Source organism: Procambarus clarkii, chromosome 45, assembly GCF_040958095.1.
Source record: "Procambarus clarkii isolate CNS0578487 chromosome 45, FALCON_Pclarkii_2.0, whole genome shotgun sequence".
Taxonomy (NCBI): domain Eukaryota; kingdom Metazoa; phylum Arthropoda; class Malacostraca; order Decapoda; family Cambaridae; genus Procambarus; species Procambarus clarkii.
The window spans coordinates 19,319,697-19,335,787 of record NC_091194.1 but is presented as its reverse complement, the minus strand read 5'-3'; the positions used below and the strand labels follow the sequence as shown (position 1 = coordinate 19,335,787).

Genomic DNA, 16,091 nt, shown 5'->3' with positions numbered 1-16,091 from the left:
TATTTTTGGGTCATTGATGAAAGTAACATATTCTGTATTAGCATTGGACAATGTATTTATATGATATATAACAAAATAAATCATATTAACATAGTTATTCATTATTATTTGTGTTATGTATTACTCAGCCATGATATAAAGGCACCAACTGCATATCCACTTTGTGGACCCTTCTTACTACTATTGTTCTTTGAGCATTGGACAGGTGCTTGCATCTCTTTATTACTGCATAATCCTTCAGTTACAGTTATTAGGAGCTGTTCTTCTTATCAATAAAACATTCTTATTTTTCAAACAAATTTCTAAAATCAATTTCTGAAAATATTTTTATGAGAGTTTCACGACACTGAAGTAAATAAGTTGGAGATTTGTTAAATATTTTTAAGTTATTTTTACATAATTTGAATATTTTTTGATGTTATGCCCCCTAAATTTGCTGTAATATGCGCGGTCCAATGGTTAAGGACTTGCAAAAAATGCTACGCGTGCTAGTAGCTGTACAAGAATGTAAGAACTCCTGTGTATACATGTAAAAAAAGTAAAAAAATAATAAATAAATAAATATTTTTCAATTTTTCTTTATTATGCACCCCATACCCATCCCGTGGGTGGTGGTGGAAAGGATTACAGAGGCACATGGTGGGTTCAGGAACTGAACCCCAGAGTTTGTTTAGCTAAGCAAGTGACAATCTTTTGAAGCTAGTTACACAATTGTTAATGTTATATATATACATGTACATAGATATATATATATATATATATATTTACAATCATTTACACAAATACATATAAATACTGTATAGCATTAAACATTGTTATATTTCAGGAAAGTGATAAATCTGGAACCAGTAGCACAGCTGGCAGCAAAAAGGGTGTACTCAGCTTGTCTTCACAATTAAAGGTATGAAAGAATGTGGTAGAGTTCCTTGTAATAATGTTTATAATGTTTTCAAACCCTGATTCTTCATGGAGTTGATATACTATATATTGATGAAATACGCAGGTACACCATTTGTGGGTAAATCCCCTCAGTAGCTCCCTTCAGTTTGTCACTGATGCTGTAGTGTCACGTTCAACACACAAGACCTCTGTGATAAACTTCCCATTAGTGGCAGGTACCATTCTAATCCAAAAAAACCTAGCGTTGAATGTAATGAAACTCCATTTTCTGGGGGAGACCCGGAGGCTGTCGGGAGCAATACAGGGCTTATGTGTATATATATTAGACCGTGACAATAGTCAATCGAAGGAGTTCTAAGCCTACTGGGGACTAGAGCCAGAACCTTCCCCCACCCCCCCCCCAAGAAAGGCATGAGGAGCAATGGCCTAAAGACACCCCCGTGTAATTGGAAGCAGTCTTTGTCTGCCATCTACCAGGTCAGGCACCCAGAAAGGTAGGAATCTCAAAACAGACTACTGCTGGTCAAAAATTGCAAACCGAAAACCGAACTAGCATACAGAACTCCCCAATTAAAAACAAGGAAACAAACATGACATCACACCCGCCACGCATCTGTCTGCGCAACCTTTCCCCTCCCCGCAAGTGGGACAGGGGGGGGGTCCCAGACCTCCATGCCGGTAACTCTCCTCAGTTCAGAGGTTGAGTATCAAAAACGCGAAAAACCGCCGACCGGAGGGAGGTAGGGATGCCGGGGAGTCTCCGGGTCTTGCCCAGAAAATGGCGTTTCATTACATTCAACGCTGAATTTCTGTGGAGTGCCCCTTTGGTTCCCCGGAGCTACCTAACCAAAGATGAGAAGAAAAATGACTCATCCTCGGCCACCAGGGATGCTGAAAAGGAGGGAACCTGCACGTGAAGCCGCACCCGGCCGACATCATAAGGGAGGACAGGGGCGGAAAAGCATGCATTGAGGTGCTCCAACTCGCCCCCCCAGGAAACCTGAACAACCGTAGTCAACTCTCACCATCCAAGTGCGCAGTCCGACAGGACGAATGCCAAGCCCCCAACAAAAGAAAAGGCAGTCTGCCAGCCAGGAAGACTCCGGCACCTTGCAACGCACCCATTAAGGAAAAAGAGGACCCAAACTCAAAAGAAGATGACTTCAATATCAAGGCGTAATCCGGGTCTCGCAGGAGGTAAGCCGCAAGGGCCTCCCACACCTTCCTCAGTGGAAAGCCAAAAACCTCAAGGAGGAGGGAACCGAAGAACCCAAGGGAACTTGGAACTGATCCCGAGGAGGAGTCGAACTTGTAACAAAATTGTACAGGGAGGGGGATAGGAAAACCTCTTTCCCTGTAACAACAAGCCCCGTACCGAGGGTGCCAAACACCCAAGCAGGGATAAGTGGGGCCCAGGGCCCCCCAAGATAACTCCTCCCCAGCCCCAGAATCCTCCATGTCAGGACCTGAGGCCGAGCTGTCCTCCAAACCCTCTGCCTCTTGAGGAAAAGCAGAGTCCACCGGAAAAGCAGGAATGAAGGGGGCCAGCTGGCGTGGCCCAAAAGCTCCGGCAGGAGAACCAGGCTCGAATGCCTCCGCCGCCGATCCGGAAGAGGCAATCCCTGAAGCCGCCCGAGTCTCACTACCAGTATAATTTAGCGGGGCAGCTGCGGGGCATTCGGAAAGGCAATCAACCTCGCACATTGCTGCAACCTAAAGCTGCCTGCACCTGAATATCAGTCTCAGTGGACTAGGTGAATGGAGTACAAGCAAAGAACACCACTAGTAGGACTCTGGGTCATAAGTGTCACTGACTCTAACAGGCCACAAGGCGGAGGTAGATGGTGAGTGTCACCCAGAGGCAAGGGGACAGAGCAACCTTCTAACTCGCACAAGGTCAGGTGGGACTCAAAGGTCTCCTACATTGGATCACTGAGCCCCAAAGGGGGTTTCCAGGGCCCTTAGGCTGACTTGTTAAGGGAAGCCCAGGGGAGGTACTGCTAACCGGTTATACCAGAGCTACCAAGCAAACGACTAAAAGCTGAACCCCTGCGATGCGTGCAAACACGGGAATCTAGTGGAGGACCACCAAAATCCTACAAGTGGTCCTACCGCCACACCAGGCAGACCCCCTGCCAGGCAAAACAAAACAAAAACAAAAGAAAACCCCTGCAAAAGCACAACGTCTCCAGGTGAACAGAACCGGTCGCTATGCATATATCGGACAGCTGCACAGTACTTCTACTTTGTCCCAGCCAGGGACAAAATTGTGTCCTACCCAAGGGCAAACAGGAGTAAGAACCTCCCCAGCTGAACCCCCAAGGGCAGGCAATCCCCAAGCAGCGGCAGAACCACACGGAGGTAGCTGCTCCTGAACGGCTCATGGAAGATAACCCTGAGGCCGCAAAGGCAATACTTACAGGACACCTAGAGAAGGTAGCCCTAGGTGCATGCAGCCCCAGTACTCTTGTGTTACTTCCAGCTGACACGCCACCAAAACAGAGCAACAACACTGCACTGCAGCACTGCGCAAAGAGTGGAGCCAGAGCGATCGACTGTCACCAACACAACAGGGTCTTCAACTGAGGAGAGTTGCAGGCGTGAAGGTCTGGGGCCCCGCCCCCCCCCGTTCCCCTCCCGGGGAGGGGGGTGTGCAGACAGATGCACGGCAGTTGTGGTGACGTCATGTTTGTTTCCCTGTTTTTAATTGGGAGTTCTGTTTGCTAGTTCGGCTTTTGGTTTGCAATTTTTGACCAGCAGTAGTCTGTTTTGAGATTCCTACCTTTCTGGGTGCCTGATTTGGTAGATGGCAGACAAAGACTGCTTCCAATTACATGGGGGTGTCTTTAGGCCATTGCTCCTCGTGCCTCTCTTGAGGGGGTCAGGTTCTGGCTCTGGTCCCCGGTAGGCTTAGAACACCTTCGATTGTCTGTTGTCACGGTCTAATATATACACATCAGCCCGACATAGCTCTGAGGAGCTGAAAGGGCTCTCCACAGAAAAGTTTCTTGTTTCCATAATGAGACAGAGAGCATGTGAAAATCATAAATTGGCTTGATACAATACTGAGGTAAACCATTGACAACATTGAAAGACTGTTACGAAACACAATAACACAGCCGAGAAGTCTTTATAAAGGAAGAATTTAAAAAAAAACAAACTTTGAAATCATCAAAGCACTAGATATCGAACCATTACTCTTCTGCTTCTTTATTCCTCGACAGTAAGCAAAGCCCCAGCACGCTGGGAGTTCCACTGTGATGAATGCTTCACTTGGTGCTCTTTTCAATGCGTTGCTCTTGCCTAGAATCAATTTTATCATTCAGATAAGTGGGCAGTTCTTGCATTTGTCCTTAAATCCTAGCATGGGGCATATACTATTTTGTGCCTCCTTGATATCTGAACTAATATGGAAATTATTTTAGAATTTCCTATCCTGGTAGTGAAGAATAGAAGTCTTCACATCTAGAATAGAACAAAGAAGAATAGTGAAATCACCAGATTTCTCATACAAGGTTTCAGGGTTTCTTCATTTGCAGTCTCCGTGGTGCAGTGGTAAGACACTGGCCTGGCGTTCCGCGAGCGCTATGTCATGGCTTCGTATCCTGGCCGGGGAGGAGTTACTGGGCGCAATTCCTTAACTGTAGCCTCTGTTTAACGCAACAGTAAAATGTGTACTTGGATGAAAAAACGATTCTTCGCGGCGGGGATCGTATTCCAGGGACCTGCCCGAAACGCTACGCGTGCTAGTGGCTGTACAAGAATGTAACAGCTCTTGTATATATCTCAAAAAAAAAAAAAAAAAAAAAAAAAAAAAAAATAATAATTGCAAGATTTTCGTAATTTGATTGAATCCAAGGTAAAGCTTTGGAACTTAATTGTCGACACGGGGCCAGTTAGGGGAGATACAAGGGTTAGAGTTGTGTATGTTTAATTACCCAAGTGTAGTTACAAGATGAGAGTTATGCTTATGGTGTCCCATCTTCCCTGAACTTTGTCATATTGCACTTTTGGCATCCACTGCCTTCTCAACTTGTTTCAATTGTCTACCACTGTTTGCAAAAAGAGAAGTTTCTAATTTTGTTGGCACCTTTATTTCCCTAGTTTGAATCTATGACCTCAGGTTCATGAGGGCAGGTTTCAAGAATTTCTGTATTTTGATGATTCCAGTTACTATTTTGTATGTAGTCATAATATTGCCCCTTTTCCTTCTATCTTCTAGCTTTGTCAGATTTAACATCTCTAACCTCTCACTTTGTATCTCTTGTTTTTCAGTTCTGGAAGCCATTTAGTAACACATCATTGCTCCCTGTCCAGTTTATTCATGTGCATTTTGATTGAGCAGACAACTGACAAGGAAGCTTAGTCAGAGACCGTGCCACGGGGACATTGATCATCAGATTCATCGACAATTATGCACCAAACAATTATTGCATGTTCCAGTTTTGGATGGAGTGATAAAAGGAATTGATTGGTGACAGTTAAACGACATAAAAACATTTAAGGTGATTTTATTTTGATGACAATAATTTGATTTCAGAATGCTGAGCGCCAGCTGTTGCGTCGTAGTGCTTCAGTGAGTGGTCGGGGACCTGGCAGACCTCCAGGTCGTCCTCCAGCCAATGCAAAGCGTGAGGATCCTGCTGAGGTTACTGAAGCAATAATAGAAAACGAGGTAAACAAATGATAAATATTTAAGTATTGTAGATACAACTGGTCATGCCAAGGTTGTAGTGTGGCAATGTTTTTGTGTTATAGAGCACCACTTGGTTTCCGAACTTTAGTTATCCGAAACTTCCAGTTTCCCGATTGGGGTTGGGGAGTCATGGTACCCGAACAAAGTTCGGGTAGGAAGGGGTCCGCCAAGCGTCACGTTGGCCTGTGGTGGTGGGTGGGGAGATGGTCCAGTTTGCCCACTGTGACTTCACAGATTCACGGCCTATTATTCCTTTTATTTTGAATTGTCATAAGGCTGGAATGTTCATTCTGTGCTCTTGTTTTACATATCTGCACAATCAAGAAACATCTGTGCACCATGTCGGCTCCAAATGCACGCATTCCGTCAGTGATGGCTGACTGGTGAGTGGATGGATGGAAGAGCTTAGGTAGGAGGCAGTATGAGAGAGGGGGGGAGAATCAGTGAGAGAGGGGGATAATTAGTCATAAAGGGAGGGAGGGAAAGATGCTGGGAGGAAGGGGAAGGTAGGGAGAGATGCTAGGAGGTAGGCATGAAGGGAGGGAAGTAGTGAGAATTAGGGAGGGAGGGAAAGGCAGGCAGGCTGGCAGGGAGAGAGAGAGAGGCAGGCTGGATGGCAGGGAGAGAGGGAGGCAGGCTGGATGGCAGGGAGAGAGGGAGGCAGGCTGGATGGCAGGGAGAGAGGGAGGCAGGCTGGATGGCAGGCAGAGAGGGAGGCAGGCTGGATGGCAGGCAGAGAGGGAGGCAGGCTGGATGGCAGGCAGAGAGGGAGGCAGGCTGGATGGCAGGCAGAGAGGGAGGCAGGCTGGATGGCAGGCAGAGAGGGAGGCAGGCTGGATGGCAGGCAGAGAGGGAGGCAGGCTGGATGGCAGGCAGAGAGGGAGGCAGGCTGGATGGCAGGCAGAGGGAGGCAGGCTGGATGGCAGGCAGAGAGGCAGGCAGGCTGGCAGGCAGGCAGGGATAGTCATACGGTTGAACCGCGTGCCACAAAGATATTATCACTTAATTATTTCTATGTCTTTGGTTGATTTTTTCTTAGGTTTTTTGCAGTAATATTATTCAATAGTGTGTATTGTAATATATTTATATAATAAAAGTGGTGAATAATCGCTATACAGGCATACCTCAGTTTAAGAGTTTAATTGGTTCCTGGAAACGCCTCGTATTCCGAAAACTCGCATTCCGAAGCTAATTTCCCCATAAGAAATAAAGGGAAATGAATTAATCCGTTCCTGACTACCCCAAAAACCCCACATCAAACTAAATTTTTATAACTAATTCATCTAAATAAACCTACAAAACTATGTTCAAGTTATTACTTACCTTGCTGTTGAATGCTGTAGGCGTATGGAAGATGGTGAGGAGGTGGGAGGAAGAGAGGAGTTACTGTTTGGAAGGGGAGTCCCCTTCCATTATCACATCAGGCAGTGAGGACTTCACTGGTATGCACACTCTGGAACATTTTGCCTGCATACCACTAGGACTTGCTTGTTTTACTAAGAATTTATCTAATGACACTTGTTTTTCCCTACATTTTAACACTTTCGCGCTCTCGGAACTCAAAAAAAAACAATACCCCAGATGCTTTCGGCACTTTGCGCGCCTACGCGGTAAGACCGAAAAGTGTACACTCTTTTGGCTGTCCTGACAATAATTGAAGGCGCACGTATTTAAATTTGGTATCACTGTGTTCGCAATGAAATTGTCTATAAGAGCATACCTATAAAATGCCGCCCAAGCATAAGGAGTATCAACACCAAATAAAAAACTATGCAGATCACTCGCCAAGAGCGCCAAACAGCAACAAAATGTTTCCACTCTCTTAATGGTTGCGAAGCCTACAGTTGTCCTACATCGCTAATTGTGGTATCATTGGAATCGCAATAAAATTCTCTACACGGACATATGCATATGAATGTTTAATGTAGGTAATTGCCCACCCGCAAGAGTGTGTGAAGTGGAGAGTAGTTAGCCGCGAGCGCACTGGTGAAAACACAGGGGGGAAATCATGCTTGGAAACTTATACGTTTCCTGACCCTACTTTTCTATGTACGTATTTCTTTTTTATACCAATGTGTTCGCAATAAAATTTTCTATAAGATGAACTGTATAACATTTGTACAAAGCATGTGTAAGAGAAGCGCCAAATATAGAACCACGTCGCTCAGTATGCGTTCGCGGCAGAAACGAACGCATTGTTTTCGTTCGTTTGATGTTTGTCATGTTTATACTTGTTGAAACATTTTATAATTTGTATGACAGTGATCGCAGTAAAATTCCCTACACAGACATATACATAACACATACAAATATTTCCCACGTGTTGGATATATCAACGGCTAAAGGGAACCCACTGCCACACGCTCGCCACACCCCCAAACATACTTTGTGTATTTTTTTTTTTAATCATAGAAGTTTATGTGATATAATATTCATTCTGGTACCAAAACATTCGCAAATAAATTCCCTACAAAACAAAAGTATCCCCATCCATTTCGGTTAAAAAATGGAATTTATAGAAATATTTTTTCGATGGACGAGAAAAGTAGGCTGTTATGCGGAATCGTAAGAGAAAACGGCGACGAGTTATCTCTAATCTAAAGCGCGAAAGTGTTAACACTTGTCTGTAGTAAGACATCACATTATCATTTAAAAGGTCAATGCAACGGCCTGCTACAGCTTTATCTGGGTGAGTTTTTTCAACAAAACTTTGCAGTTCTTCCCATACTTCACACATTTTCTTAATCGAGAAGGGACATCCTCTACTGCCTCTACTCACAGCTATTTTTTTAGGTTGAACCTTACCAATGGCTGTCTTGAGACCCATGGCAAGATATATAATGACAACTTTTATGCTCAAATGGCCATAAAAACGATAAAAAACTGTAAATCCTTGTGAAGAATTCAGGTGGGATAGTCACTGGACACGAGACACTGGTAAACTGAGGCGCGATCGCCATGCCACCACGCGCCAGTCGGCCTGTACACGTATCAACAAACTTGCGTCCTGAGGTAACCCTCGCCTTCCGAGACATATTTTTGGAGTAAATCCTGCTCGTCTTCCGAAAAACTCGCATACAGGGACACTCGCATTCCGAGGTACTACTGTACTCAAAAGTATGATGTGCATATTAGTGATTCAATTATTATGTTCATAAAACAATAAACAAATAGTTTTGCTGCTATTACACTCTATACACAGGTTATATATAAGTATCTGCATGTTTTGTTCACCATAACGAACCACTAAGTTGGTATTGAGAGTCGAAAAGCAACGAGGAGTTACCACCAGCCAACCACTCGCTGCCACTCCCTTAACACACGCACTAAAATTTCTCCCCCAACAATACCATTTGTGGTGTTATTACTCTATATACAGACGTTATATATAAGTATGTATATATTTTGTTCACAACTGTACAGCTAAGCTGATATAGTTAGTCCAGGCACTAAGAGTCGTCGCTATACACACAGTCAGCTGGCGGCTCCCTCACTCATTCAAGGTCACACGCACTAAACTTTCTCCCCCAACAATACTGTTTGCAGTGTTATTACACTATACTGTATACACATATTATAAGTATCTACATGTTGTATGCACCGTAACAGTACACCTAAGCTTGTAGTGCGCCCAAAAAGCATAGACAAATCATGCAGACGACGTCACCTCCGTCACCCAAATGGCTCCTCCCAGCATAATCCTTTTGCTGTTATTACACTAATACACACATTATATATAAGTATCTACATTTGTGTTCACCATAGAGAACCACTGAGCTGGTATGGTGAATGCAAACAATAACAGCTAGCCACACAGTCAGTAAACGATGCTGTCTCCCTCCGTCTCTCAGCATCACTCCTCCCACAGCACTAATTATTGCAACAGTCCTGCTATTATCACAACCCTGGTTATTTATATCACAGTCAGGGGCATCTGTAATATTGTCGTCGCTAAATAATAACAATTATATATTTATTTTGACGTTTTTCGGCGATGCTGTGGTCACAAGCTGAACAGCAATGCTGTTCGCTCATGCTGCGTGCGCCAGCCTTGGTAGCTCCAACAGTACTGTGGCTCTCACACCTGAGAATATTGCCCACGATTTAAAAAAAAAATGACGTCTGTTTACAAGAGCTCTGAGGAAGCTAATGCGAACCCCGTGTAGCCGCGGGCCATTTGAATCGGGCCTGGCACCCTTGGGCGTATACATACGCCATGCGCACGGTGGGACATGTTACTCAGAGCGTATATATACGCCATGCACAGTTTAAGGGTTAAGAGAGAGTATGGGATGTAGGGGGGGGGGGGGGTTGTCGGTGGTGGGGGAGAGACCGGCTCACTCCCGAAGATAAGCCTAACACACTTGACCCGTTAGCAGGATGGCAGGGAGGGAGGGAGGGAGGCAGGCAGGCAGGCAGGCAGGCAGGCAGGCAGGCAGGCAGGCAGGCAGGCAGGCAGGCAGGCAGGCAGGCTGGCAGGCTGGCTGGCTGGCTGGCTGGCTGGCTGGCTGGCTGGCTGGCTGGCAGGTTGGCTGGCTGGCAGGATGTTCCTGCAGGCTGGCTGGCAGGATGTTCCTGCAGGCTGGCTGGCAGGATGTTCCTGCAGGCTGGCTGGCAGGATGTTCCTGCAGGCTGGCTGGCAGGATGTTCCTGCAGGCTGGCTGGCAGGATGTTCCTGCAGGCTGGCTGGCAGGATGTTCCTGCAGGCTGGCTGGCAGGATGTTCCTGCAGGCTGACTGGCAGGATGTTCCTGCAGGCTGGCTTGCAGGATGTGCCTGCAGGCTGGCTGGCAGGATGTGCCTGCAGGCTGGCTGGCAGGATGTGCCTGCAGGCTGGCTGGCAGGATGTGCCTGCAGGCTGGCTGGCAGGATGTGCCTGCAGGCTGGCTGGCAGGATGTTCCTGCAGGCTGGCTGGCAGGATGTGCCTGCAGGCTGGCTGGCAGGATGTGCCTGCAGGCTGGCTGGCAGGATGTTCCTGCAGGCTGGCTGGCAGGATGTGCCTGCAGGCTGGCTGGCAGGATGTGCCTGCAGGCTGGCTGGCAGGATGTGCCTGCAGGCTGGCTGGCAGGATGTGCCTGCAGGCTGGCTGGCAGGATGTGCCTGCAGGCTGGCTGGCAGGATGTGCCTGCAGGCTGGCTGGCAGGATGTGCCTGCAGGCTGGCTGGCAGGATGTGCCTGCAGGCTGGCTGGCAGGATGTGCCTGCAGGCTGGCTGGCAGGATGTGCCTGCAGGCTGGCTGGCAGGATGTGCCTGCAGGCTGGCTGGCAGGATGTGCCTGCAGGCTGGCTGGCAGGATGTGACTGCAGGCTGGCTGGCATGATGTTCCTGCAGGCTGGCTGGCAGGATGTTCCTGCAGGCTGGCTGGCAGGATGTTCCTGCAGGCTGGCTGGCAGGATGTTCCTGCAGGCTGGCTGGCAGGATGTTCCTGCAGGCTGGCTGGCAGGATGTTCCTGCAGGCTGGCTGGCAGGATGTTCCTGCAGGCTGGCTGGCAGGATGTGCCTGCAGGCTGGCTGGCAGGATGTGCCTGCAGGCTGGCTGGCAGGATGTGCCTGCAGGCTGGCTGGCAGGATGTGACTGCAGGCTGGCTGGCAGGATGTGCCTGCAGGCTGGCTGGCAGGATGTGCCTGCAGGCTGACTGGCAGGATGTTCCTGCAGGCTGACTGGCAGGATGTTCCTGCAGGCTGACTGGCAGGATGTTCCTGCAGGCTGGCTGGCAGGATGTGCCTGCAGGCTGGCTGGCAGGATGTGCCTGCAGGCTGGCTGGCAGGATGTTCCTGCAGGCTGGCTGGCAGGATGTTCCTGCAGGCTGGCTGGCAGGATGTTCCTGCAGGCTGGCTGGCAGGATGTTCCTGCAGGCTGGCTGGCAGGATGTGACTGCAGGCTGGCTGGCAGGATGTGACTGCAGGCTGGCTGGCAGGATGTGCCTGCAGGCTGGCTGGCAGGCTGGCTGGCAGGATGTTCCTGCAGGCTGGCTGGCAGGATGTGACTGCAGGCTGGCTGGCAGGATGTGCCTGCAGGCTGGCTGGCAGGCTGGCTGGCAGGATGTTCCTGCAGGCTGGCTGGCAGGATGTGCCTGCAGGCTGGTTGGCAGGCTGGCTGGCAGGATGTTCCTGCAGGCTGGCAGGATGTTCCTGCAGGCTGGCTGGCAGGATGTGACTGCAGGCTGGCTGGCAGGATGTGCCTGCAGGCTGGCTGGCAGGATGTGCCTGCAGGCTGGCTGGCAGGATGTGCCTGCAGGCTGGCTGGCAGGCTGGCTGGCAGGATGTGCCTGCAGGCTGGCTGGCAGGCTGGCTGGCAGGATGTGCCTGCAGGCTGGCTGGCAGGATGTGCCTGCAGGCTGGCTGGCAGGATGTGCCTGCAGGCTGGCTGGCAGGATGTGCCTGCAGGCTGGCTGGCAGGATGTGCCTGCAGGCTGGCTGGCAGGATGTGCCTGCAGGCTGGCTGGCAGGATGTGCCTGCAGGCTGGCTGGCAGGATGTGCCTGCAGGCTGGCTGGCAGGATGTGCCTGCAGGCTGGCTGGCAGGATGTGCCTGCAGGCTGGCTGGCAGGATGTGCCTGCAGGCTGGCTGGCAGGATGTGCCTGCAGGCTGGCTGGCAGGATGTGCCTGCAGGCTGGCTGGCAGGATGTGCCTGCAGGCTGGCTGGCAGGATGTGCCTGCAGGCTGGCTGGCAGGATGTTCCTGCAGGCTGGCTGGCAGGATGTGCCTGCAGGCTGGCTGGCAGGATGTGCCTGCAGGCTGGCTGGCAGGATGTGCCTGCAGGCTGGCTGGCAGGATGTGCCTCCAGGCTGGCTGGCAGGATGTGCCTGCAGGCTGGCTGGCAGGATGTGCCTGCAGGCTGGCTGGCAGGATGTGCCTGCAGGCTGGCTGGCAGGATGTGCCTGCAGGCTGGCTGGTAGGATGTGCCTGCAGGCTGGCTGGCAGGATGTGCCTGCAGGCTGGCTGGCAGGCTGGCTGGTAAGATGTGCCTGCATGCAGGCTGGCTGGTAAGATGTGCCTGCATGCAGGCTGGCAGGATGTTCCTGCAGGATGGCTGGCAGGATGTGCCTGCAGGCTGACTGGCAGGATGTGCCTGCAGGCTGGCTGGCAGGATGTGCCTGCAGGCTGGCTGGCAGGATGTTCCTGCAGGCTGGCTGGCAGGATGTGCCTGCAGGCTGGCTGGCAGGATGTGCCTGCAGGCTGGCTGGCAGGATGTGCCTGCAGGCTGGCTGGCAGGATGCGCCTGCAGGCTGGCTGGCAGGATGTGCCTGCAGGCTGGCTGGCAGGATGTGCCTGCAGGCTGGCTGGCAGTATGTGCCTGCATGCAGGCTGGCAGGATGTGCCTGCAGGATGGCTGGCAGGATGTGCCTGCAGGCTGGCTGGCAGGCTGGCTGGTAAGATGTGCCTGCATGCAGGCTGGCAGGATGTTCCTGCAGGATGGCAGGAAACATCCAGAGGATGTTTGCCAGAGGTCTTAATAATCAGCTAGGAACAATTAAGGACTTTTATAAAGCGGATCAGGACTTCACTTATTGGTGAGTACAAACAAAATACGGTCACATTTACGATATGAACCTGTCAAATTTTTTTTTTTTTTTTTTTACATTTTTAGTTTATTTTCTCCCTCTGTTTCTTGTTTACGAACTTACGTGTTAACCAACGGGTCTTGTCCCCAAGAGGTTTGGAAACCAAGTGGTGCTCTTAGTTGAATGCATTATTAAATATGCATTCTTACTAGTCACCTAAGAAATGTTTAAGACATTTCAGAATTACTGTATATGACAGGAGGGTCAGCATCATCCTGGCATCTAATATTATCCAAGATTACCTACATCCAGGGTGAATCTTACTGAATGGTCACTGGCTGTGATAGTGTCAAGCAATTACCTAAGTGTAGTTACAGGATGAGAGCTACGCTTGTGGTGTCCCATCTTCCCAGCACTCTTTGTCATATAACGCTTTGAAATTACCGACGGTTTTGACCTCCACCAACGTCTCGCCTAACGTGTTCCAACCGTCTACCACTCTGTTTACAAAAGTGAATTTTCTTATATTTCTCCGGCAGCTTTGTTTCGTTAGTTTAAATCTATGACCTCTTGTTCTTGAAGTTCCGGGCCTCTGGAATTCTTCCCTATCAATTATATCGATTCCTGTTACTATTTTGTAATTAATGATCGTATTGCCTCTTTTTCTTCTATCTTCTAGTTTTTGCATATTTAATGTCTCTAACCTCTCCTCGTAGCTCTTGTCCTTCAGTTCTGGGAGCCACTTAGTTGCATGTCTTTGCACCTTTTCCAGTTTGTTGATGTGCTTCTTAAGATATGGGCACCACACAACTGCTGCATATTCCAGCTTTGGTCTAACAAAAGTTGTAAACAATTTCTTTACTATTTCTCCATCCATGTATTTAAAAGCAATTCTGAAGTCAGAAAGTGTAGCATAGGCTCCTTGCACAATGTTCTTAACCATTAACCCTTAACATGCTCGGGGTTTAATATCCTGTCATCCCCACAGGCGCATGTCATTTAAAAAAAAAAAAAATATATTTTTTCTTCCTATCCTGTTAATTTGTGTTCACTGATCACGGGAAAAATAATAAAAAAATCGTAAGTGGCATATATTGCCCGCTATAGGGCGGGGAAGTCTGGCAAATTATAGGCGCTGACTCAGCGTGCGTCCCAGGCGGTCTGTTGCTCGCAAGCTGTCAGGCCGGAGTTGCCACAAAGAGATAATTACCGAATTATTTCAATGTCTCTGATTGATTTTTCATACTTTTTTTGCTGTAATATTATTCAATAATGTGTAGTTTGATATATTTATATAATAAAATGAGTGAATCATTGCTGTACTCAAAAATATGGTGTGCATATTGTTGATTTAATTATGTTCATCAATCGGTGAACAAATACTTTGTCGGTTATTACATTATAAGCACTGGTTATATATAAGTATCTGCATGTTTGTTCACTATAACGAACCACTAAGTAGCTATTATGAGTCAAAAAGTAACGAGGAGTGACCGCCATTTACCAGCCAGCCACTCCCGCCCTCCCTCCAGTCATCTGACTCACCCACATTCTCCTCCCACAATAATGTTTTTACTATAATTCACTATATACAGACATTATATATAAGTATCTACATGTTTTGTTCACCATATCTGTACATCTAAGCTTCTATGGTGAGTAAAGGCACAGAGATGTGGCTACTCACACAGTCAGCTGATCGGCGGCCGCCCTCAAGGTCAGACGCACTAATATTTCTCCTCCAACAATACTGTGTGGTGTTATTACGCTATATATCTTATATACAGACGTTATATATAAGTATCTACATGTTTTGTTCACCATATCTGTACATCTAAGTTTGTATGGTGAATAAAGGCACAAAGATGTAGCTACTCACACAGTCAGCTGATCGGCGGCCGCCCTCAAGGCCAGACGCACTAATATTTCTCCTCCAACAATACTGTGTGGTGTTATTACGCTATATACACACATTATATATAAATATCTACCTGTTTTATTCATCATACTTGTACAAATAAACTGGTATGGTGCCCAAAGACCATTGTGGTAACCAGTAAACAACACCGTCGTCTGCACGGTGGCGTCGGGCAGACGACGCCACCGCCCTCACCAAAATGGCAGCTCCAAACCTTCTCTTGCTGTTTATACCCTCTATACACACGTTATATATAAGTATCTACATTTGTGTTCACCATAGCGAACCACTAAGCTGGTATGCTGAGTGCAGTCAATAAAAGGTGGCCACACACACTCAAAAGACATCGCCACCACCCTCCCTCCCACAGCATTACTCCTCCCTCCATGGCGCACAGCACTAAATATCACCACAATCCTGCTATTATCAGAACCCTGGTCAGTTTTATCACAGTCAGGGGTCTTCTGTAATAATATCATCGCTACATAATAGCATGAACAAGTATAATTTGGCATTTTTAGGCGATGCTGTGGTCACATGCTGAACAGCAGTGCTGTTAGCTCATGCTGCGTGCGTCAGGCTTGGTTGCTCACTCAATACTGAGGCCAATAACACCCAGGAGTTTGGCCCACGATTTTTTTTTAAAATGGCGTCTGTTTACAAGAGCCCTGATGAAGGTGTAATTACCTAAGTGTAATTACCTAAGTGTAGTTACAGGATGAGAGCTACGCTCGTGGTGTCCCGTCTTCCCAGCATTCTTTGTCATATAACGCTTTGAAATTACTGACGGTCTTGGCCTCCACCACCTTCTCACTTAACTTGTTCCAACCGTCTACCACTCTATTTGCGAAGGTGAATTTTCTTATATTTCTTCGGCATCTGTGTTTAGCTAGTTTAAATCTATGACCTCTTGTTCTTGAAGTTCCAGGTCTCAGGAAGTCTTCCCTGTCGATTTTGTCAATTCCTGTTACTATTTTGTATGTAGTGATCATATCACCTCTTTTTCTTCTGTCTTCTAGTTTTGGCATATTTAATGCTTCTAACCTCTCCTCGTAGCTCTTGCCCTTCAGTT

At 47.9% G+C, this 16,091-nt stretch overlaps 1 protein-coding gene across 2 annotated transcripts in view; it reads left to right on the top strand.

The window, feature by feature from the left end:
* Positions 1-16,091, top strand: part of Hel89B (histone acetyltransferase 1) — a 282,946-nt gene that overhangs the window by 150,701 nt on the left and 116,154 nt on the right. For both annotated transcript variants that reach the window (XM_045760944.2, XM_045760943.2), the window contains 2 exons: positions 827-901; positions 5,441-5,575. In XM_045760944.2, coding sequence (XP_045616900.2) covers positions 827-901; positions 5,441-5,575 — 210 coding nt within the window. The remainder of the gene's footprint in view (positions 1-826; positions 902-5,440; positions 5,576-16,091) is intronic.